The sequence below is a fragment of the Trachemys scripta genome, chromosome 1 (assembly GCF_013100865.1).
Source record: "Trachemys scripta elegans isolate TJP31775 chromosome 1, CAS_Tse_1.0, whole genome shotgun sequence".
NCBI classification, from domain to species: domain Eukaryota; kingdom Metazoa; phylum Chordata; order Testudines; family Emydidae; genus Trachemys; species Trachemys scripta.
In genome coordinates this window covers 103,588,561-103,614,207 of record NC_048298.1, presented here as the reverse complement: position 1 = coordinate 103,614,207, position 25,647 = coordinate 103,588,561, and the positions used below count along the sequence as shown (strand labels likewise).

General features: G+C 42.6%; 1 protein-coding gene across 1 annotated transcript; it reads left to right on the top strand.

Annotated features, from left to right (window-relative positions):
• Positions 1–8,360: 8,360 nt before the first annotated feature.
• On the top strand, positions 8,361–25,419 carry STMP1 (short transmembrane mitochondrial protein 1). Its single transcript, XM_034779895.1, has 3 exons — positions 8,361–8,482; positions 16,236–16,289; positions 20,163–25,419. The coding sequence occupies exons 1-3, from the start codon at positions 8,468–8,470 to the stop codon at positions 20,241–20,243; spliced, it is 150 nt and encodes a 49-aa protein (XP_034635786.1). The 5' UTR covers positions 8,361–8,467; the 3' UTR covers positions 20,244–25,419.
• Positions 25,420–25,647: the final 228 nt, after the last annotated feature.

Below are 25,647 nucleotides of genomic sequence, written 5' to 3'. Positions count from 1 at the left end.
CCTTGTATGTAAATTGTTTATTGTTAGTCTACCTGGGACAACATATAACAGACCAAAATACCTGGCATGGTTCATTGTATATTGCCACGCTAATTAAAACAAAACCCAAATGAATTATTGCTTTTGTTTAATAAGCAGAGGTTCACAAACTTGTTCCACAATGTAGACGACATCTTCATAGATTTTTTTTTTTTTAAGGCCAGAAGGGACCTCCAGTGTAACACAGGTCATAGAATTTCACCTAGCAGTGTAACAGATTTCTGTTACCAATCTATCCCTCCTGTCAGGTGATCAGGCTGACACCGCAGGATCGTTGGGGGACGATGACTAAACACACCAAGTGTCTAAATTTTAAAGCTTTATTGATAAAATAATAAAATATAGCAGAGATTTTTGGGACCGTTCCCACTTCGCTCAGGGGAAGAAAGAAAGCATTAGAGCCCCAAACCCTAGTCCACTTTCATACTCACACCATGCACGACCCAGAATAGCCAAGTCTATGTGTAACATCAGAAGAAGGCGGGGGGGGAGTGCTGTCCTGGGCCTAGGTCGTCCAAGAATCCGCTGTGTTCTCCAAATTGCTCCAGCTCTTAGGAGGGTTTTAAGTTTGGGGCTCCTTTGGGGGTGTTCCATTCTGTGACCTCTGTTCCTGGTGCTCTTTGTGCCAGTCCAAACCGGCTTTTGGTGGTCTCTTCAACTTTCCCAAAACACCCCGGCTCCAGGGACGCCCAGCTCAGCACCCCTCTCTTGTCATCTCACCTGTGTTTTCATACTTTGCTGGTTATCTTCTTTAGTTGGGCTTGCCGATTTGCAGGTCTGGGCAGTAGGATTCTTCTTTCTCTCAGCTGCTCAGAAAGTGTTCAAGCCCCCGTCTTTCTTGGGTCGCAGCCAAGCCTTGCCTGTTAACTGTGTCCTTGGGCTGGCTGGGGCCAGTTCTTATCTTCGGATTCAGCTAGCTGGAATGTTGAATTGATTCATTCTCTGCTCTCTTCTTTCTCCCTCCCCTCTCGGCCTCTCGTACCTGCTAAGAAACTTCCACTCACACACCTCCCCAAAATGCTTTGCGATGCTTGCAACAGGGTTAGCCACATATAATGCTGATCTACCTTCCCTGGGGACTCCCTGAGGGAGGGGGCCCTTGGGGTGTGACAGCAGTTCCTGCATTAAGCCCAATCATGTGGTTGAACTGGAGCATACCTTTGAGGGGGGGAAAATAATGCAATAATGATTTAAAAACTTAGTGATGGAGACTCTTAATAGAAAGATTCTCAGACCATCTTCTCTCTCTTTGTGGTCACATAATATCTCAGTGGCAACTGCAGCAATTGCTTACATGTACAAGTAATATTAGGCAAGTATTGAATTTCTGGCTTCCTCTAATGTGATTTAACAGCTGGAGGCAAGGAGGAGAAGTCAGCATCATGTGACCAACAAGCTTCCTGCAAGACCCCCCTCCCCCTTCATTCACAACATTTCGAAAACTGAGTAAAGTAGCTAGAGCTCGGTAAATATTTTGCAGTTAAAGTATTTAAAAAATAATCAACCACTTCTTCTGGTCACAATTTATCCACAAGTAATTTAGAGCCAGCTTTTGCCAACCCTACTCACACTAGGTAGTCCTTTACTTCTCAGGTATTCCCAAAATCAATGGTACTATTCACACAGTAAAGTACTACTCACGGTGAGCAAGAGCATCAGAATCTGACCGCTGTGATTTGCGTCCATATTTGTTATTCAAAATTAGTCAGTTTCTGCAGCCATTTATTGGTTTGTAGATTAGAGTAATTTAGTGTATTTGATATTCAATATTTAACTTAGATGGAGTTTTGACTGAATACATATAGTAGGTTACATATTTGTTTGTTCCCTAACTCTTAGAATGGAGGTTTACGTTGCAGGTATTCCCCTTTATGGACTCAGAATTCACTTTCAACAAATGTTGCTGTTTCAGTGAACATTCCTGACACTAAACTTGTTCACTGGAATACTGTGTAAGGGGAAAGACAAAAGGAGAGTGAGTAAAGGTAATGCAAACTCAGTTTTTAATTTAAGAGCCCCCCCCTTTCCCTAGTGTGGTCAGCTGAAAGCAGGGACTCTTACACATTTTAAGGAGTGGTCACTCCTGTGCAAAGCTCATTGAACTTCTTCTCAGATAGCTGCTACTCAACCCTAGCACTGCACCCTGTCTCTGTGGTAACAGCTGCAATAAGGGAACCAGCTGCCTTACAGGAAGGTAGAGAAAGTAGTATGTCTGGCAGTGAGAGGAATTACTACTTATGTCACACCCCTCCCACATAACCAGAGAAGGGAAACTGGGCAGTAGGTGTAAATCAGGCCATGTAGCCTACCCAGCTTAAGGGGGGCCTGAGGTGTTGCCACCTGGCATAATGGTCTCCTTCCTCCCCTGAATGTGGCCTAGAATAGCGGTTGTTGAGTTGGAGGTGAGGTGGAAGCTTCACCTTCTGATTCCTAGGCAGCTGTAGTGTTAGAATAAGTGAGCAGAGACTACTTTACAGCCAATGCCCCATGCAGCCTCCATGTAACCTGCCCTGTGGAATTCTCCAGCTTTAAGCAGTCATGTTGTGGGAAGGTCTTAAAGAGCCTGGATCGCTGCAATTTTGTACTGAACATAAAGCTTTGTGGCAGGATTTATAGCTGCCAAAGAGAGCGCACACTCAGGGCTGGCGCTTCCACTAGGCGACCCTAGGTGTCGCCTAGGGCGGCAGGATGTGGGGGGCGGCATATCGCCGCCCTCTGCGGAATTTCAGCGGAGAAGGGCTTCTTCTGCTCTGGGTCGTCAGCAGAAATTCGGCGGTGGGTCCTTCACTCACTCTGGGACCCGCCACCGAAGTGCCCCGAAGACCTGGAGCAGCAGGACCCCCGCTGCCGAGAAAGCAGATTCAGAGGAGAGCTGCCGCCGATTACTGTGGAGGAGCGCTGCCGCCTAGGGCGGCAAAAACCCTGGCGCCACGCCTGCGCACACTGTGGCCTCCAATAATATATTGCCACCCATTACGCCTCTAATTTTTCCCACACATGTGCAGAATGAATTTTGTTATGTGTGATACATCACCTCCATATTGGTAACAAAATTCATGTGGCGGGGATGAGGCAGAGGGGTTTGATGTGTGGGAGGGGGCTCAGGGCTGGGGCAGCGGATTGGGATGCAGGAGGGTGAGGAGTCCGGCTGGGGGGCGGGTTCTGGGGTGGTGCCAAGGATGAGGGGCTCAGGCCTGGGGCAGAAGGTTGGGGTGCAGGGGGTGAGGACTCCGGCTGGGGGTAGGGGCTCTGGGGTGGGGCCAGGGATGAGGGGTTTGGGGTACGGGCTGCCCTGGGGCTATGGCAGGGAGAGAGGACTCCCCACAGTAGCACCTGGGCTGGGGGGGAGAGGCGCCTCTCTCCCCCAGCTGCAGCAGGTATGGGGTTGGGCTGGTGCCAGCGGGGAGAGGCACCTCTCCCTGCTGGGGCTAGGGGAGAGGCATCTCTCCCCGCTGCAGCCCCGAGGGCCTGCGCAGTGCTTAATAGGCTGCTGCGTGGCTGCACAGCTTAAAGGAAACTGAGCAATAGCTAAAAGGATTCAGTGTTGGTAAATGGAGTGAATGTATATAAGGGGGAAAAGTGATTTTTGGTTTACCATTAAATGTCACAACAACTTGAGGAAATGCAGTGCATGTCGGAAAACAGTGCGCAGCATTGGAGAGCAAAGAATTTCTGACATTACATTCATCATCCTATCCTAAGCTTTAGAACAAGGATTTGAATGGACAGGAAACACATGGAAATCCCATCATCCAGTGGTAATAATGTAGTGGCATTTTTGTTTAATGAAAGTTCCCAGGAATTTCCATTGTTTTTTCAAGCTGGAATTTATTTCTATGCTATATAGGTTCTTATACCAAAGTATCTGAGCACCTAATCTATGTTCTCAGAACTGAGTTTCTTCCCTCAGTGCCCTGATTCCATACCTAAAAGGATTGACCATTGAGAATATCTGTCTATTTCCAGGTAGCTGTCCCTGAGACCCGTGGCTTTTCCAGGATTTTTGACACCCCCTGGGAATGCTGTGCCAGAAAGTAGGCAGAACGTGTTTGTTATTGAGAAGTGGGAAGAGTGAGGGATGACACTCTCCTGCACTCCTAACAGGACCGAGTGCTTGCCAGGTCCTGATCCCAACCACAGAGAGAGGATGGGCCAGTGATCAGAGTGCTAGCATGGGACTTAGGAAAGCCCGGTTTAGTTCCCTGCTCTGCCACACACTGAAAAATGGGGATAATGATTCCTTATCTCACAGGATAGATGTTGGTAGAGGGAGGCAGAGGTCAATGACACCATGCAGTGTTCGGAGGCAGCGGTCTCTGGAAATTGGAGCTATGAAGTTGGAATAGATTGTCTTATGGAAGTGCGTCAGCAGCTCTATAACAAGGTTGCATTTAGTTTTCCACTTAAAGTAGGGTGTAAATGGGAGGTTTTCTGAGGCATGGCAGTTAGGCACCTAACTCCCATGGACTTTTAATGGCAGCTTTGCATCTAGTTTCCAGTTGTGCCTTTGAAAATGTCCCCCTAAATCCCTTAACTAAGCATGATCATTCACAGAAATTAATCTTAAATACGGACTACTGCAAAGAGGACAACCTTTAATTTCCTAGTAAAGGTAGTAAAAAAAAAAAAAAAAAAACCTAAAGTTTCTTAGAAGATTTTCCCATTTGGGATCAAAATACACAATTTTGATGACAGTTTATACTGAAATTAAAAACTTAAACTTCACCCGGCTCTCTTTTTAGCTAGTTTTCACACTTTTCTGAGCCTTCTTTTCTGAATTCTGTAAAATTTAAGGCTGGACTATTTAAAGCAGAGTAAGGTGGCCAAGTCCCACTGAACATCAGTGATATTTGGGTGCATAACTTTCAGATTCTTGAAAACTCCAACCTGAAGTTTTTCCTTTTTTGAAATTTTAATAAAAGTTCTCAGTTTTATGGGTCCTTATGGCAAAAATCCCCAAAGCCACACATTTAAACTTCACACAGGTCTTTATTTTACACTAATGCCCCCCCTTTTTTTAAAATAAAAAGAATTAACTAGCTTCCTTGCCATTTTGAAACTGTTTTATTTTTCATGGTGGGAATCTACAGATGGAGCAGGCTGGGGAAGTAATCCTTCCTGATCCTTGTGATGCCAAATCATAAGATTTTATTGTTTCTGTTGTAGAGTATAATTACACAAGTTATTCACCCCTTTTAAAAATCCACCTAGAGTACTTGACATTAGACTTCCTGTGAATGCCACAGACTAACGTGCTGCGTGAAATAACATTTCTTTTTTGTTTTAAAGTGTCTGCCACTGAATTTCATCAAATGACCCCACTTTGTGTGACCATGAGACGGAGGCCAAAACTGGAATAGTATATGCAGGAGAGACTGGTGTGGAGTAGATTGCAGGAACTTTGGGAGGGCTGGGAAGTGGAATAGTATAGAGTGCTGTGGAGCTAGAATAAGAGACATATGACCAGGTTTTCCCCTTCACAGCTTACTGTGTGCAACTCACCGATTCACATGGTCTCCAGTGGATAGCTGCTATTTTTCACAGAGTCTAACACAAAAGTGCTTTAGTCCTCCATCCAAGACACAGGTCTGCCCCATTTCTTCCAGGGTGGTAGAGTCTCAAAAATCAGGAAAAACCAGCTAGCAAGCTGCCACACTCACTCAGCTATAACCAGGCTTCTCTAGCATCAGGAAAAGCAAAGCTCTAGTCATCTCTAAACTAAGCTAGGTCTCCTCCTTTTAACTACTTCCACACCTGACATCTGGGGCCAATTGGATCCACAGGCTCTCATTAACCTTCTCCACGGTCCATTCTTAGCAGAGGTGTGTGGAGCAAGCTTATGCAATATTTGCCACATTATGGGTGGCGTTAGCCAGAGCTAGTAATCTCTTATGTTACTGCTAAGTTCCTCCACCAAAGAAAATACAGTAACAACATTTAATGGAACTGTGACACCATCAGACAAAAGCCAGGAAATTCAATGCTGAAGGTGGCAGCACTGTTGGCTTATGTCTCTTTCGCAAACCATCACATCACAGAAAAATATGTTTATTTGCACTTAATTCATTTGACAGATGTGACAACTTCACAAATGTGCCATTAGGTATCCGAGAGTGCTTTCCAGCTGCCTGATTTTTACTCCTGGGGGAATTCTGCACCTATGTGCACGTGCAGAATTCATGTCCCCTGCAGATTTTTTTTTCTCCACAGAAAATACATTCTGTTGGAGAGGTGCTGCAGTTACACCTTTTTCCCACCAGGGGCTACTGTGGCACCAGAACAGAGAGTAGCCAGCTCACTGGCAGAAGCAGCCAGCAGTGTTCCACAGATAGGCATGCCTGCAGGGCCAGGTTAGGAGGCACGGGATATGGGTGGGAGGGAACAGACGGACCAGGGTACATAGGGCTACTGGGAGGTCACATAGACTGGGGTTCAGAAGGGCTAGTGCGGGGGACAGACTTGGGCAGGAGCTGAATGGGAATGGGGGTGCAGGGCCACATGGGGTTAGGGGGAAGATGTGCCTGACTGAATGGGAAAGGCTAGGGGTCAGCCAGGGTCTGCATGGGGGAGGCTCCCCAACTCCCTAACAATCCCCTGCCCCCCAAAATCTCTGTTCCATACTTCTCCTACCCACACCCAACAAGCTTCCAGGATCACTCCCAGGCTGCTTCCAGCAATTACTTCCCTCTCCTGCAGCTCCTCTGTTACCCTTGATTCCCCCAAGCCTTTGCACTGCTTCTGAGGGGTGCGGGAAATATGCTTCTGTATTATAGTTTAAATTAATTATTACTCAAAGTTCTGTATTAATATGCCTAGTAAGAAATGTTTGTCAAAACAACATTTCCTGAATCTTTTTTGTCTGTATTGTTATAGGCATACTTGATGACAGGCATTTTAAAATAAATTACCAAAATAATTGAAACTGGCATGATTTTCTTGTCCTGTGGCACCTTTAAGAATAACAGATGTATTGGAGCATAAGCTTTCGTGGTGAATATCCACTTCGTCAGACGCATGTAATGGAAATTTCCAGAGGCAGGTATAAATATGCAGGCAAGAATCAGTCTGGAACTAACACAGCTACCCTTCTGATACATGATTTTCTTGGGTTATTTTGACAAATAAAATATGCAGAATTTTGCAAAATTTTAAAATATTGTGCGCAGAATTCCCCCAGGAATAGATTTTGCATTCAGACTCCTATTTTTGATAGTTTGCTTCTGCTCTGTTATTTATTTATTTAATTCTCTTTTTCCATATGACTTCTTCCCTTTCATCTCAGCTAGTAAGCTTGTCTCCCTTTGGGTCTGTGCAAAATTAAGGGAACCAACAATAAAAGGACTGCTAGGAAGAGGAAACAGCCAGAATGGTAAAACATCTGGAATTACTTCATTCCATTAGTTCATTCACCCTCCCTACCAGAGGGCTTTGAATATTAATAATACGTAGCATTTATATTGCACATTACATAGTCATAGCACTCGACAGTAGAACCTCAACCACACAGCTGATTTGGAACCTATGCAATCAGGCAGCAGCAGAGACCACACCAAAAAAACAAACAAACAAAAAAAAACCCTACACCAAATACAGTGCAGTATTACGTACTTGACTAAAAAAGTCAAGTTTAAAAAATTGACAAGGTAAGGAAACTACTTCTGTGCTTGTTTCATTTAAATTAAGATAGTTAAAAGCAGCATTTTTCTTCTGCATAGTAAAGTTTCAAAGCCATTTTAAGTCAGAGTTCAGTTGTAAACTTTTTAAAGAACAACCATAACATTGCGTTAGGAATATTTCAGAGTTACAGACAACCTCCATTCTCAAGGTACAGACATTACCTATAAGTCTTTGACTGTAATTTACCTTGCCCTAGCATAGAGACATGCATTCCTCACATCCATAACCTTCAGATATAAATTGATTGGTGTGTGGTGCTATGTTTTACACACACACACACACACACACACACACACACACTTCAAAGCATAATCTCTATTTTAGATTTTGCAGAACTCTGAACTTTCAGCCTTATTCAGTGCAGGGTTGGGGATGTTTATGACACTATGGGTCTCGTCAGTAGGAATATCAGACTGTGTGCTTGGGAGTGGAGGTGTTTGCTCGGTGGAGAAACACCATATCTACCACAAGGGGCTTCTGCACTGTGTATTTTCGGAAAGCAATCCTCACTACTCCACCATAGGGCAGTCCCACTCTGAGCCCAGGGTCACCTCTCCAGAGGCGGGGCTAAAGGGAGGGGAAAGAGGGCCGGGCGTGCAAGACCAGAAAGGATAGGATTGCTCAGGCATCCATCAAATCCCTAAACTAGTGAGGCAGCAGCAGGGAGGATGGGACCCGGAAGAGAAGTTGCCGCTGGGGTGAGTTACTTCCCCGTCCGCCCCTGGGAGGAGAGAGGCAGCCCGGTTACACCATGTTTCAGTTTCTGGTAAGTGTCTGCAAAGCCCCTCCACGTGGAGCCTGTCCCGGCTCTGCGTTGGGAGGGAGGAAGGGATTGCTGCTGGGGGACCCGCTCCCCTTCTCTCCCCCCCGCCCCCACGCAGGAGAAAGGCGTCTCTGACCCTGGAGAGAGAAGCTGCCGCTACATCCCCCCATCCCCCTTCCCAGCTCTGTTCATCCAGCGATGGATACATTGGGCCCTGGAGCTAGTTACATGCTTTCAGCACCTCTGTGTGTGTGTGAGAGAGAGAGAGACTGGAAAGCCCCCTCCCGACTTGCTACTGTGGTTTTCTGAAGGGATCCCAGATCTGGGGCACTGATGAACCTGGGATCTTGTTTTGCAACTGCTGCCCATTTAAGGGCTGGTCTGGACGAGGATAAAAGGCGCTTAAGGGTGAACTAACACGTTTTAAGCAACTTGAGTGCCGGTTGTATTTTGTTAACGTGCTAGCTGGGCAAGATGAAGCCGAGGCTACACCAGGGCCTGCTAACGTGGTAAAATACAGCTAGCCCTGACATGCTCTAGGGTGGTGGTTGTATTTTCTAAAGTTGTTCATTAAAACGTTAACTGTGTGGTGGGTTTTTTTTTTTTTTTTTTTAAACACCTTTACCATAGTCTAGATATGCCCTTCATGATGCACCAGCTTTCAAGCCATGGAGATTGAATTGCTCAAGAACTTGAGCCTTAGGGTTATGATTTTGGATATGTCCACACTGGATAGTTAATTCAAGTTATCTGCACTCAAATTATACATCCTGAGCGAGAGTAGCCAAATGGCAGTATAACCCTTAAGTTGCTGTGTCCATACCAGTGCTGCACTCATTTGTCTGTGGTGCTAAGCTATCTGGTTGTACATCCCAGGGTACTTAACTCTGCATTAAGCTGAGTTGAGCCTGTCTAGTTTCTTGCCAATTCATCCATCTGACTCTCAGCAGCTTGTCAGGTGGACTGCCTTAGAGCTGGATATGCCAGTACTTTCAGGGACCCTAGCTCCATTCCTTGACATCCCTTAAATATTATTCACTGTACCAAGAGGGGTTTTTCCTCATTAAAAGTTATGCACACATGCAAAAAGAAGAATTATTTTAGGGCCAGATTGTGATGCCCTTTCACCCCAAGTAGTTCCTTTGAAATCAGTAGATCTAAGACCTTTATTCACACTGAATAGTATATCACAATCTAGCAGTTAATTATATGGCTAACACTTTATAACACACACAAGTGACTTAGCCTGAAAGTCCCATTTGCAAAAGTGACTTGCTGCATGTCTAACTGCAGTACAGAGGCACAGCTACAGTGCTGTAATGCCATAATGTGGATGCTTCGTATTTGTCCATTGATATAGTGTTAATCTGCCTCTCCCATAGCTAGGTCTATGGAAGAATTTTTCTATCAACGTATCTGCGTATACAGTGAGGGGTTAGGTCAATCTACCTACATTACACAGGGTGTGGAATTTTTCACAGCCCTGCAAGTAGGTCAGTGGCTCTCAAACTTTTGTACTGGTGACCCCTTTCACATAGCAAGTCTCTGCGTGCGACCCCCCCCTTATAAATTAAAAACACTTTTTATATATTTAACACCATTATAAATGCTGGAGGCAAAGCGGGGTTTGCGGTGAAGGTTGACAGCTTGCGACCCCCCCATGTAATAACCTCGTGGCCCCCTGAGGGGTCCTGACCCCCAGTTTGAGAACCCCTTAACTAGGTCAGTCTACTTTGGAACCTAAGGGCTAGTCTACCCTGAAAGTTACATTGGCATAACTACATTTCTCAAAGGTGTGAAAAATCCACACCCCTGAGATATGTAGGTAAGCCGACTTAACCCTGGTGTAGACAGCACTAGGGCTACAAAAGAATTCTTCCATTGACCTAGCTACCACCTCCCGGGGAGGTGGATTACCTACAGTGATGGAAGAACCCCTCCAATTGCTGTAGTAAGTGTCCACACTGAAGTGCTACATCAACGCTGCTACAGGAGTGCAACTGCCCTGCTATAGCATTTTAAGTGTAGACATAGCCTAAGTCTTATTGAAAATCTATCAAACTAAGTCTACACTAGGAAATTAGGTTGGTATAACTGTCACTTGGGTATGAATCGATGGCTCCTTCCCTTATGGGTGGGAGGCCTATAGCAATGGGTGGGCCCATCCCTGCCCATCCCCAGTGTCTCAGTAGGCCAGGGGTATGAAAAATCCATACACCTGACCAGTTAAACTGATGTAACCCCCGGTATAGATAGCACTAGGTGGATGGGAGAATTCTCCCATCTACCTCTTGGGGAGGTGGGGGACCTGCACCAACAGGAGAACCCCTCCCATTAGCATAGAGGCTTATGTGTAGACATACTTTTCGGCACTTTTTAAAAAAAATTTACTCTTGTCTAGTTTTCCCTCTTGCAAGATCAGGCTGTGCTCGTTGTGTATCACAGAGTAATGAGGGACTTTAAGTTCACACACTAGACAGAATATAAAAACTTTTCCCATCCATTTATTAGTGGAATAACATAAATGCTATCATGAATGAAATGAACCAGCTAAGTGAGTTTTAAACAGACCCCTGGATTTCCCCCCTCTCCCTCCAGTATTGCGTTCATAGAGTAAAACATAAAAACAAAAAGGGCCCTACGTTTTAAGAGTGACTCACTGTGTGACCTTGGACAAGTTACATCTTCTGTGTAACACAACTGTGGAGTTTGCAGTCGAGGGTTATGATTAGACAAAGCAGAAGCTGCATTTAAGTCTCTTGTGAAAGAGTAAACTCAATTAAAGTAATGGAAAAAGGTTTCAATTCTTCTCCTACAGTTGTAGCTATAATATGACAGTGATGGTTTATCAGTTGATGTCCCATCTAAAATATTTGCATTCCAAAGAAATATATACATTTTTAGGCCATGCCTGTTAAGACCCTGCAAATGTACTCTGAATATGTAGCATACCATGTGTGTAAATAACTGGGGGAATTAGCCACCCCCATGTTTCTTCCCTCCCAAAAAGCAGGAAAGAATGAGTTTGGAACAGAAGCTCATTTATCTCACTTTATTAAAAGTGGACAAATTTAGACAAGGTACAAAATGACTCAAAGTAATATTCAACAGCTATTATTTAACTCTAGCCCCCTCAAATAAAAAAAAAGTTGTCTACACCCCCATCATACATTGAATATACTGTTGCCTTACTAATTTTGGTTACATTCTCTTTTGGTTCACTATCTATATAGCTACAATATACAGCTTCCTTTATTCTTAGCCACTTTTTTTCTTCAAATCACTCCAGATGTATTCTGTTGGATGCCAGTCAGGTGACTGTACAGGTGAAAGCGCCCAATGCTTTAACGCTTTCTCTAAGACAGTGTTTCCCAAACTTGGGACGCCGCTTGTGCAGGGAAAGCTTCTGGCGGGCTGGCCCGGTTTGTGTTCCTGTCGTGTCTGCAGGTCTGGCCGATCACGACTCCCACTGTCTGTGGTTCACTGCTCCAGGCCAATGGGAGCTGCGGGAAGTGGCGGCCAGTACATCCCTTGGCCCGTGCTACTTCCCGCAGCTCCCATTGGCCTGGAGCAGTGAACCGCAGCCAGTGGGAGCCGCGATCGGCCGGACCTGCGGACGTGGCAGGTAAACAAACTGGCCCGGCCCGCCAGGGGCTTTCCCTACACAAGTGGCGTCCCAAGTTTGGGAAACACTGCTCTAAGAAAATGTATGCATGGCTGATGTGTACTTTAATTCAGCGGTTTTCAACCTTTTTTTTCATTGTGGACTCTTAAAAATGTTTGAATGGAGGTGCAGATCCCTTTGGAAATCTTAAACATACCTGTGGTCTCCCATTGAAAACTACTGCTTTAATTCATTGTCCTTTTTGAAAAACTGGTACTTTTGCTCCCTATAGGAAGACTCAGTTCTAATATCTTTTCATATATTGCACTCGCTTTTATGCTAATAACGAAACACAGGTTACCAATACTTTCATAAGACACAGCTCATGCAAGTGAAATAATATTCTTTTTGGACTGCTGCTGCTTTTATATAGTGCCAGTGCATCTTAAAAAGAGTTGCACATGGGGCTGACACCTCCAGTGCATTCATTGGCTCACCGCTACAGTAAAACAAATCCAACCCTTGTATCAGAGTGATATATGTTAAATCGTGTGATAAAATACAAATTTTGTTCCAAAAAAATTCAGCTGTCTCAAAGCTGTTTTAAGCATATTTTAATCATATTGCCCCTCCGGTCTGGTATGGGTATTGTTGTTGTGTTCTGTCTTTTGTTTCCCCCCCACACCCACACTCTCCATTCAAGTTTTCATCTTGGTAAGTCTCCCACTTTGATTTGACAATGCACTGCCTGTTCTGTTGCATTGGCTGCAGTTCATTTAAAGCTTCTGGCTTATTTTTCCCTGAGCCCAGCCCTGCTCTGACCTTCTGCAAATATGATAAGCTGTTCCTGAGGTCAGAGTTAAACTCTTTGCCCACAGTCAAATGATACTTTTCCCCCTCATTCCCAGTCCTAAGGTATTGTTAATTAATGCAGCTGTTTGCCTCATTGACTAGCTGAACATTCTTTAAACTTTGTCTTTTTTCTTTTTCCACATGTGTCTGAAAACTCTGGCAGATGCTAAAGCCAGATGCCCAACTATGAGATTTATTTACCATTCTAATTAAATCCTTAATTGATGCTAATGCCTTTAATACCTGGCACTTATTAAAAGTAAATAACACAGAGAAAACAACAGGGTGCATGTCAGTAACAAAGCACAGCAGCATTTCACATTTCTCATTATAGGTGCTGCTGACCTAATTTGGAGATATTGTGGATTTTTAGCTACCGGTATGTTCAGCCTTGGTGCCAATAAGTCCCAGTAATACATTGCATATTTATTAGAAAATCAGGACTTTGGGGTCTCTTTAATTTTTTTTTTTTTAAGTTAGCTGGCTATTTCAAATTCCAGTCTCTGTTGATAATGCCAGCAGAGAGCCTCTTCTAAATCACTTTAGCTCTTGGGTGTTTATTAAAAAATAAGCCTCCATATCCTACCCCTAGTCCAACACAAGATTTATAAAAAACTGTAAATGCATATGCATTTCTTCAGAATGGACTCATTTGTATCTGTTTGTTCCAGTGAAAACAGTGGGTAATAGGACTAATACTCTCAGCAGATTTTGGAGTCATAATGTTTCTGAACTCAACTGCTACTTGAAGTCCTTGTGTTGCAAATGTCTGATTAAAAATCAGTTTTAATTAAGACTTTCTGATTAGTGCCTGAAAGCTGGTGAAGGGAAAAGAGGAAGGGCATATTAATTCTGGGTTCCCTCCTCTCCTTTCCTGTGCATGGAAAGGGTGTCTGTCTCTCCTTCACCCTAGCTGGAGCTGCAGCAGGGAGATAAAGGGATAATCTTACAAACTTTATATCTTTTGCCTTTCAGAGTTAAGTAATTGCTTGTTTTACATTTAACGTGTATCTTAGCGTGTTGGGTGACTGTTGGAAGCCCCTCATTAGTCCTTACTGTCCTTAATTGGCATGTACCCTTTAATTGGCAGCATTTTTAGTTGTCAAAAGTGATGAAGATTAGACAGTGAGACTCCCCCTCTTCATGAAGTGGCATCTCTTAAACCCTGTCTAACTGATGAAATAGCACATCAGTCTCGACTGGTCTTGCATGGAGTGTGTGGAGCTCTGACTTCAACTAATGGGATACAAGTTGTTTATGTTCTTGGGTTTGACATAGGTGTTAAGATATTTGCAATACAAAATAAGACATTGCATGGTATAGTATTGGTCCCAGCTTTGGACATATTTTAGGCTAAGAGCAGGAGAATGAAGGTGTTTTTGTCCTTTCTAGGAGAAAAAAAATCGAGACCTTTCTTAGTAAAACTATTTTATAAGGGATAGACTGAAAGGTTCGTGCCAGTGACTAGTAATATAAGCCAATCTTTGCAAAGAGTCCTGAAATTCTCAGCTGAGAGTCTGCTTGCCTTTTGGGTGAATTCATGGACACTGCCAAGATATAGGAAAGGCCCTTCTGCTGGATTGACTTTCAGCATTAAAAAGACTCTTAAATCCTGCTTATCTCAGTGCAGCATGCATTAATAATATCCCATGCAAAAAACGTCATTAATTTACAGTTAAGTTTGCGATAATAAAATACAGCTTTTATACCAAACACACAAAAAGAACACTACATTTTTATACAAAAGCCAAGAAGCCCTAAGCTCTAAAAATGGAGTAAACAAATAATTTAAATAAATGTTCCATTTCTCTTACAGTTCCATCATTTCGTTAATGATGGCATCAGCATGTGAAAATGTGCAACCAGTTCTATTAATGGCCATAGCTTTCTGACAAGAACATGTTTTGGGGTTTTTTTTTACCAGTGACTGGTGCTGTGTTTCTGCTATTGGAAGAGTGAGTTATATTCTGTTCTACTTTGTGCAGTGAATACAATTTCTAGCTAGGTTTTGAGTTCAAAATCGTTACTGTTGATGATGATTAAAAAAAAAATAGCACACAGATTTTCAGAGATGAGGCCAAATTTGCAGTATTGATAGTCAGAAAAATCTTATTAGCATTTGTACATCAAGCAAGCTTCATCTGAAATTTAATGATAAGGGCCAGAGTTTTACTTGGAGTTGCTGGATGCTAAGCACTTTGGAAAATCTGGATGTATATTTCTGAGGAAACAAAGGGTATTTTTTTTTTTTCTCTCCGGTGTGATTGAGACCTGAGTTTCTCCTCAGCCTGCGAGTGAAAGGAGCTATGCACTCCATTTCCCTCTTACTCTTCCTTTAAAACTCATGGACTGAAGTGACCATTTCTTTAGCACCCAGCAACTCTCATCCCAAGCCTGGGACCTAAACTTACATTCTGTACAAAGTAGCATAACTAGGCCAGCCCAGGAATCCACTGATGCACTGTTTCCTTACAATCTCCATAGCCCATATATTTTATACCCACTTAATTTGCCTGTGTCCTGTGATTTCCCCACCCCACCCCCATTTCCCTCCCCCTGCACCTTTTAGTCTTAGTATTTGTATTGTGGTAGCTCCTGTGAGCCTCAGTCATAGAGCAGGACCCTCCTTATGCTAAGAGATGTACAAGTATTGAACAAAGACTTTTCCTGTGCCATTATATTTAATGGACTTACCCATTACCATATAAATCATAGTATGCAAGGAACTTTACAGAACAAAAGACCAATCTCTGCACCAAATATTTCTTGGAATTGTAAGCGAACAGCGATCAAGAGAAGTCTCATTCTGGTGGTGGTGTTTTTATGGGAGTCGGGGTATAAATAGGTACATTGTTGAAGGAAGAGAAAGCTTCGGGGAGAGTAGTAAAAAACAACTGAGTAGAGCTGGTTTAAATTTTTTGCATGAAAAAACTTTACTGAAATATTATTTTAAATTTTCTGCGGGGGGGGGGGGGGGGGTGTTGCAAATTTTTCTGGGTTTTTAACCAATGTTTTTACCAAAATCTCTTTTTGAAATAATTAGATTTTTTTCCACCACCCAAATCACCTGCATTCTCTTAATGAAAACAAGATTTCAGAAAATGATTTGGGGAAAAAAACTCCATTTTGAAGCCTGTGAAATGGAAACCATTTAAAAAACATTCATGATTTCCCTGCCACCACCATTTTTTTTTCAACCTCCTCTACTGCCAAGTGTTCATACATTCTGTGCAAGTGAGGGGGAAATGTTAAACTCCTTTTCGTTTATTATCTGTCTTTTTTCTTTCTTTTTCTCTTAAGCTTGGTTTTGCTCTCGGCAATGTGGTTGGGATGTATCTGGCTCAGAATTATGATGTAAGTATTATTATTTATTAAAGTAGTAGTAGTAGTTTGCAGGAGTGGCCCTACCTGTTTTACTGGCCAGGATGGAAAATACTTTGACTGCCCCTTCCCCAAGCAGCTGAGCTCAAACAAATAAACAAACAAAAAAAGCTGGCCAATCAGAGGAAAGGAAGAAAAAAAAAAAGCTGGCCAATAAGCAGAGCAAAAATGACCAGCCAATCAGAATAAAGCAAAAAACAAAAAACACATCCACGTGGCACAATGGTATGTCACCCCATGGAAGTGGGCAACCAGCTTACCCACACCTAGAACTGGCCCTAATTTATTTGTATTACAGTAATGCTTGGAGGTCCCAGCTGAGATCAGGGCCCCATTATGCAAGTGTTGCACAAACACATATTAAGATACAGTCTCTGTCCCAAAGAGGAGCTTATAGTCTAAACAGACAAAGCAGGGGAAAACGGGGGCCCAGAAAAGTGAAAAGACCTGCCCAAGATCACACAGCTGGTCAGTGGTAGAGCAAGGATTAGAATCAGCTCTCCTAATTCCTAGTTTAGTGCCCTGTCCTGTAGGGTACACTAGCTGCCACCCAGTTCTATTTGTTTACGTATGAAAGTTTTGTAGCGATTTGTATTTCTCTCTCCTATGGATGATGAAAGTGGCATTGTCAGGAGTGTTTGGGAGGGCTCAACCTATTGAGTTCTGCTTGGAATTTTATGTAGACCTGAACTCTTCCTTATCTCCTTGGATTGAGGTTTTCTGAATATGAATTAAGGGGAGATTTTGTCTTCCAAGAATTTGGAGCAGAAGCCTTGGGGCTGAGCCTCCAAACTTCGGTAGTATCAGTGCAGGTTTGAGGATTTAGTAGATTTAAAATTAAAAACCTACTATCCAATTAGAAATCATATATTTAAAACATTCCTTACCTGTGCTACTAATGCTACCTCAAAATTAAAAGAATTGAAGAGTGAGCTCCACAAAGATATTTAGGTTCCTAATCCCCAGACTTAGGCACCTAAGTCCCAGTATTGGCTCCATTACGATGCACAAAACTCCCTCTGAACTCTGTAGACACCTAAACTCTCATTGTGCCTAAGGAATGTTTTATTGCAAAATCTTAGGAGCTTGCATTTCTGCCTCTGAACATGTTCGCTGGCGAGTCCTAGGTGTACAGGCACCTATCTCTTGCCTAAGCCCCAGAGTGATTCACAAATCAGAGGACATCTAACTCACCTGAGGGGCCAGATCTGGTAGCAGTGCTCAGAGGCTGCCTACCAGATTGGGTCCAATTCAAAATTCAGTTGAAGGAGGAGTGATTAGAGCTCTCAGTTGGGATGTGGGAGACCCAGGTTTGTTTTCCCCATCTGCCAAAGGGGGGAAAGGATTTTAACAGAGGTCTCTGACCTCTCAGGAGAGTGCCCTAATCACTGGTTTTATGGGATCTTCTGATGTGGGGCTACCTCCATCTCTCCTGTTCCACTCTGGCTAATTACATAAGCAATCATTTTTTATTATTATTCTTTATCCACCACAAACACTTCCTCTGACCATTTTAGGTGCCTGTCTTACTCCACACAACTCATTCCCTCAAGAAACAGGTTAGGCATCTAAGACAACTGACTTCAGGCAGTGGGTTTCCATTCCTGGATTGCTAAGTAGAAATTGCCTCCCTGCAGCCTGGTCTTAGGTGCTTATCTCTGAGAAGGGTCGGGATTAGCACATGCCCCCACTCCTTGTGAGCATCTCCCATTGGCTGGCTTAGGTGACTCCCTACCTGGTGTGCTGTTTCTATTGTTTGTTTTTAAATCAGGTATATCTACATATGTTAGGGAAATTTATCTCATAGAACTGGAAGGGACCTCAAAAGGTCATTGAGTCCAGCTCCCTCCTTCACTAGCAGGACCAAGTACTGATTTTTGCCCCATATCCCTAAATGGCCCCCTCAAGGATCGAGCTCACAACCCTGGGTTTAGCAGGCCAATGCTTGAACCACTGAGCTCTCTCTCCCCCCATTAATTTTCTTAAGCTAGGTTTTGTTAAAGCTTGTTTTTACAAAACCTATACCATAGTTTAGACCTAAATTCACCTGAGTGTATGTTGCATATATAATTAATGAAAGCATGAAGTATACTCATTTTTGTACAGTACAACTGAAGTGTCACCACAAGAGGGCTACTTCTGCTTTTAATTCAGAGGAAGTTCTCCCCTGGTGATGTAAAACTAATTTGCCAGCATGAACCAAGTATTTGATTGTTACAGTATCTAAGATGATTTTCCACATGGTTAATCATAAAAGCCCCAATTATACAAACAGAGTGATTAAATTAAAAGTTAGTGTTTTTTCTCTGCAAGAGTGTGTTTGGCATGTGTATAAAACTTCTTTAGACAGGGAGCTCTTTTAGGAATAGGCCCAAGAGTAAATTAAACAAGGATTTTTTTTTTTAAGTACTATCATCCCTGCAGATGCTGCTAGGGAATGTAAGGTTAATTCAGTGTGTAACTTTTCATAACGAAATTCAAAAGCTTCAACATTCTGCTCTTTCACATGTTGTCCCCAATCCTACAAATGCTTATGCATGTGAGTAGCCCTATTGACATCAGTGAGACTACATACTTGCTTAAACTGAAGTATATGTATAGGGTGACAAGACAGCAAGTGTGAAAAATTGGGACGGGGGCGTGGGGTAATAGGTGCCTATATCAGGCAAAGCCTCAAATACCGGGATTGTCCCTATAAAATCAGGACATCTGGTCACCCTAAATATGTATAAATATATGTAGTTTTGGGGTCTTAGTTTCAGTTTCACAAAATTGGTCCAATTTCCTCCCACCCTGCCGCCCCCTGCAAAGATACTTCTGACATTTCCCATATGGCTAACCTGACCACTCAAGTCATGAGTCGAGCCCCCAAAAATCATGACTAAAAATACACCTTTTGGGTTATGTTTTATTTGCCTTTGGTGTTTGATGGTTTACGTCCCAGTTGGGTCTCCTCATCAAGCAGTTCTCCACAACCACGAGAGCTAGAATCTTCGTACAAACGCTGAGATTCTCATTTAATCCGTTAACTTGAGGCACTGTGGCTTTGAGGGAAAAATAAAACAAATTTTGCATGATTGCCACTAAAATAAAGAATTTGCAGCATGGCATTTGCCATTATCAGTCAAAAATTTTGACTGGTTCATTTTCAGTCTAAAATGCTTCTATTTTTAAGGGGAGTCTGCTGGAGTTTCGCAATTCAACTTGATCTTTAGAACAAAATCTTCATTTTTTTCTTTAAAATGTGATATTTCAAAAGGTTGCAGATTTCAGTGCAAAAATTGACAGACCTGTCTAGGGCTAAAAAAATAGAGCAGAATAAATACTTTTGACATCTTGCAAAAAAATATTTTCCTCCTTTTGCACAGCTCTCCTTCTAGGTTTTAATTAAGACTAAAAGGAGCCAATGTGTTTATTTACTCTGACTTCCTACATTACTCAGACCACAGAAATTCTCATTACACTTTGTTGGTATTTTCAGAAGAATGTGTTAATAATATTGAGTTGGTGTTTTCTGCGGCCTACTTTGTGGCAATTCATTTTCTTCCAGCGAAGTAGGCAGGCTGGTCCTCTAAATGTCCTATTTACTCCTTTATATGTCCATCCTCCTTTCCCATTCCCAGGAACAACAAAGATTACCCCAAATTAGCTCTAACTCTCCTTCCATACAAAAAGATCTGGATGAGACTCCATCTGGGGCACATCTGTCCAGGGTAGTCCTGTGGAGTGGGTCGTAGGAGCAAGCTCTTTGTTGTTAGCGTTAAATTTTATATAAAGTTTTTCTCGCATTCCCTAATTAGTCAACTAAACAGCTGATGATGTCTAACTTTTTTTTTTTTATTAAAGATTCCTGACCTTGCAAAGAAACTGGAAGATATTAAAAGAGATGTGGAAGCTAAGAAGAAACCTCCCAGTGACAAATCCTAAGTCACTGATGTTGACCAGATCATCTCCACACAAATTTCAAGGATGTAATTCCCATTCAAGCTACCAATTCCAAGTAGAAGTGGGGCTTTTGGGGATTTCCTCCATTTCCAGTCTCCCAGAACCTGGCTGTCCTTGAGCTGAAGTGCAATCATGAATGTGCGGTGAGACCTAACATCAGGAGTTTCAGGAAACCTGATTCTGAGCTGATGTGATTGGAAAAGAAAGTTTGGATTTTCTTGCTGTTACATAATATTTTATAATCAATTTTTATATGGCTCAGCTGGAGATCACTGCAAATCCTACAATTATCCCTACCTGATGCTTTCTAATATTAATTCTTAAGACGCCTCAAAAGAAATTAAAACATATGTATCCGGAAGTCACTTCTGAAGACTTTTTATTCTGAGTTATATTACGTCATTGTCCTTTCTTTAATCCTCCTGTATGAGACTGAATCATGGATAATTTCAGTCCCTGTGCTGGAGATGGAATGAGAGCTTTCTGAGTGTCCCTTGAATTTACATGATTAGTTGTCTGTTTCCACTGTTGTATATTATCTTGTTTTTGGCAGTGTTTTTCTTTGCACAAAGTGAGTGAAAACATGATTGACTCAAAAGACTACCAGCTTCAACCTACATTTTACCTTCACTGGTTTTTCTTTCTCTGCTCTGTTCCATTGCTTCACCCCATTTCATTTTCACTCCTTTCTCCTCCCCTTGGTCATTTTGGGAGACATACCTTAGGCTGGGGATGATGAATCAGCAATTGACTCAAATTCACTTAGCCATCTTCTAAAGATGGTTAAACGTACAGCCCTTTTGCATCCTCTCCTTACTGCCCTGAACAGGGCTCTTCCCCAGATGAAGTATTAGCACATTGAATGCACTATTTGACACACCCGACCAGTCCCTCAACCCCCTGCATTGCCTTCAGACCTTTTCTTTTGCAATTGGACAGTAATTTTAGTATGTATACAGGTTCATCTTACCACCTCACTGAGCATGCTCTGGCACTACTTAGCCTAGCGTGTTCCCCTTTACCTCCCTCAACCACAATATATTAAATGGAAATGCAAACCCTTTAGTATGAGGCATTGAGCCATGATGTTACAAGTACTACACCCTTTGGCCTGAACTGTAAATGAGACACATCCTGTCAGGCAAAAAGAGATGTAAGTTTATTAGTTAACTAATTAGTTTACTGTTCTCCATTAAAAAAGCACCCATCCTTTGCATTTCCCTTTGCATGCATGGTTTTTAGAAGTACATGTATAAATAAACAGACCCATCAGGTACCCCTGGTCAGTAACCCTGCAGCAACAACTATAACAAGAATTAATTAACTTCACAACACCTGTGTAAGATGAGGGGGTGGAATTATCCCCATTTTACAGGTGGCAAACTGAGGCAGAGAGAGAGAGTAAAGCTAAAATTGTCAGAGGTTCCCCTAAGTTTGGGCAGCCAACTTGACACACACGGCTGGATTTTTCAGAGTATTTAGCATTTTATAGCACTGTATATGTTCAAAACACAACTCCATTTGACTCTAGTTGCAGTTGGAGTGCTCAATACTTCTGCAAACTGGGCCCCAGTGTTTCAGGTTGGGCACCCAGTATATGTGGAACATACAATCAGTGACCTATAATTAAAAGTTTGATTCAAGTAACTTGCTCAGCATCACACAGGAACCCCAGGGCATAGGCAAGGATAGCATCCAGTTTTCTAGGGCAGCATTCACCTAAAACCATCCTTTATTTTCCTGCAATTCCCTGTCTCAGTCACTATGCATCTTCCAACTATTGCAACAAATGAGAGAGGGTTTCTGTGAATAGCCACCTTCACTACAGAGCCCTTGTTCCTTAGCACCTCTATACCCTCCAGTCCCCTCCCACTGCTATCCACCTCAACAGCTCCTGTACCCCTCAACCTTTCCCCACCATCCTTCAGGTTCTGCAACTGCCTTTTCTCCACCTGGCCCACTTTCCTCCCCCCCGCATTCAAATCAGGGTGCTTTTCTCCTGTTCCACGGTGCCAGCAGGAGGAGCACAGAGAACAGGAGGAACAATTGCAGGGAAATTCCTGCTCAGCCTTGAATCCTGGGGCTGGAGCATGCTCAGAGCAGTCAGAAACTTACGAGCATTTAACTGCCAAACTTATTCATCTGAGACCGTACAGAGGCTTATAACTTAATCAAATTTGTGCACATTTTTACAGGAATGGCAAAAGGCACATCCCTGAACCAAAGGCCACCTCCCTGACCAATTTCAAATCCAGGCTCCAAAAAACAGGGGTTCTACAGTTTCTCAACCAAATAGTTGTGCGTATTTTTTATTTTTTTTAAACGTGGGCAAAATTTATTTCCTTCTAATCTCATTCTTGGAAATGGCCAGGCCATTTTAGCTGAAATTTTCCAGAAAAGTTGACTCTGAGTCAAACACCTGGCATGGAAAATTTCAGATTGAAGAATTAAAGTTTGGCAAAGTTATAAATGACTGAAAACAGAATCTTATCGTGCAACCCTAGTAACAGATGGCACCATTCCCATCTATAAGAATAAACAAAGTTTATATTAGACATTCCTACCAGCCATTTAAAATGATAACACTGTTTGCTGGTGATTACCAGTAAGCATCATGGTAGTAGTGGGTCTTGAGAAGGAGAAATCGCATCAATGTTGATGGGAATTCCCTAGGAAAACACAGCTATGCCAAACCACTATTGAGCACAGACCATTCTTTGAGAGAGACTCACACTGGGTAATCCAAAATCTATTCAAGTCAATCTTGCACTCTGTATTCATGCACTTTTCTCCTGAGTAATGAGTATAGAACTGGACCCATGCTGTCTAACTTTTTTAAAAGCCCCTTTTGCAAATGTGATGAATTTGGTAATAAACAATCTGAGGGAAGTTATTTTTCTTCCTTTCTCCAGAACTTTAGAGCCAAAATTTTGACATACTGTACTTAAAACCACTCAGATTTCTTTAGGTACCACCTATAATTATTTGAACACTTATTGTGAATTTAGTTTTTTTCCCAAGGAGTATATTATGCTCTTCCTGCACATCACACAGCGATGAGGAGGGAATGGGTATTTAAGGTTTCTCTATAATTTTTGACCATAGAAGCTGCTTTAGCATGAATGGTGCAATTTATATCTCAAATGTTCATCTGACAATTCACAGCAGATGTCAGGAAATTTTCGATCCACCTCTAAAGTTTTTCAAATAGAGAGAACCAGGCACATCTGTGGTGCTATAGAAACAATACAAAAGTATTAATAATAAGGGTTTACGTTTTTAAGTGTTCTACAAAGTTTGCAACACCTTGCATGTTAGCCCCAAATTATTTTTCTTCCACCTGGAAAACTGGAGAGCTCAATTACATTTTAGAAGGCAATAATGCTTGAAAATTTCACAAACCCTCTACAATAAATTGCATTAAACAGAATAGTTAGCCATGGGCTACACTAGATTATACTGAGGTACAACCCACAGTTACACATCCAACTGGCAGAAATTCTATTTGACATAAAGAGTGTATGATGCATAGTACCTGCAACTACAGTAGGGTTCAGAATTGTTTTGGCCGCAGAGGTGTTATAGCCGGTCAGACACAGTTTAGACTAATTGAGAGCATCTTTGAGGCATCATCTGGCAGCAGGTTTCCCATTTCACTCAGGAACCAGGGCAATGAGCACATGAATGATACTGCAGTAAATAGCTGAATCACCAACCAGACTCTAAAACTACCCTTCCCTTGCAAAAGCACCTAGGATGAACTGGGGTGTAACTACTAGCTCCATGTTTTAGGGCTGAATCCTTCATGGGGGCACAGCAATGGGAGAGAACAGAGCACAGTCTGTTTCAAAGTCTGGGGAAGGAAGATATGGAATGCTACCACAGAAAGGCTGCATTACAGATGTTTAAATAACAAAAATAGAGCCCTTACCTACAACATCACAGAATGCTTCAAACCAAAAAGCTATCAATGTACCTCAAGGTTAGCATTTCCTCTGACCAACTTCTCACCCAACCACATGCTGCTAGAGTAACCGGGCTGGTTGTCTGTTGGCTGTTATAGCTATCCCAGAATACCTTGCTATGGAAAACTGCTGAGGCAGCCTGCTGCACCCAATACACAGGTGCTCCTGTGTTACTTCATGCGCCTCATTCAGATCAGGCAGCGCCAAACAGACTCCTGCAGAATCCTCATTTATACAAATGAAGGCAAGAACTCAATATTCTGGTTGTTTTGATATTCTTCTGCTTAGAGTCTCTCATTCCCTCTCCCCTTTCACTTCTCTTCGCTAACCCTTTTCTGCCCTGCCCCCAACAGACCCTAATGATGGAGGTCTTCATTCTAGTTAAAGAAGGCTGAACATGGTTTTCTGGGGGCCATCTTAGCACAACTTTGAGGACTGATGAATTTTGATGGGAGGCAATCCCTGCTGGCCTAGTAGCAAAGGACCTTTTCTCTGTGTATTAAATGACATCATGTCAAATCCTGGCCCAAAGGAAGTCAATGGTAACACTCTAATTGCTTTCTATGGGGCCTTAGACTTCCCTCTCCTGGCGCATTGTCAGTCACGCCTCCCAACAGGTTCATGTTGACCTCTCCACATCTGCTTTTTTTAGGGGGCACTGTGATATATTCTGTGCTGGCTTGGGGGCATAGGTCGTACCAGCTTTGGATCACTATAGCCAAGATTCATAAAGATACTTAGGCCCCTACCTCCCTTTGTGCTACTGGGCCTATACTGTTCAACCGGCCATGGAGCACACACAGGACAAAGACACAAATCAGTGCCATATGTTCAAGTGATGTGGGATTAATTTCATTAACATAAATTACATTTTGTAGAAATATGTTTAGGCCTTGCCATTTCTGCATAGAGTAAATATTACTGCTGTGTGATGGCGTTATTTTTGTTTCTTAGAAACCGGTGCCTCATGCAATGAGGTAGGCAGTTAAACAGTGGAGAGACAAATTCCCCTATACGGCTCTTTTTACGTCTTTCTCTGGGGGACTGAAAAAAATAGCTATTTTGTCAGTGGTGTCTGCTAACCTTTATGGATTCCCAAGAGGTGGGTTCTATTTATTGAATACGTAGCAATATAAGATAACAGATGTTATTCATTACTTCTCTTGAAATATGCATTAAAATTTAAATGATCACGAACTGTCTTGTTTGCTTCTTTGAAGATTAGAGAAAGTTGCAGAATTTATCCTCAGAACAGATGTTCCATGAAAACAGAGCTGTGGTTTGTCCCCGCCACCCGCTCATGCCCCGTTGCAGAGTATTTGGGGCCAGAAAAAGAAGTGACGGTATATCACTGGTTGAAGCCCCCCCCCCCCCCCCCCCCCCCCACATTCATATTCCATCTTGTTACAGCCTTATCTTTA

Excerpts from the sequence above, each read along its gene's own strand:
- STMP1 (XM_034779895.1), top strand. Across the intron at positions 16,290-20,162 it reads ATCTGGCTCAGAATTATGAT|ATTCCTGACCTTGCAAAGAA; the intron begins GTAAGTATTATT and ends TTTTTATTAAAG.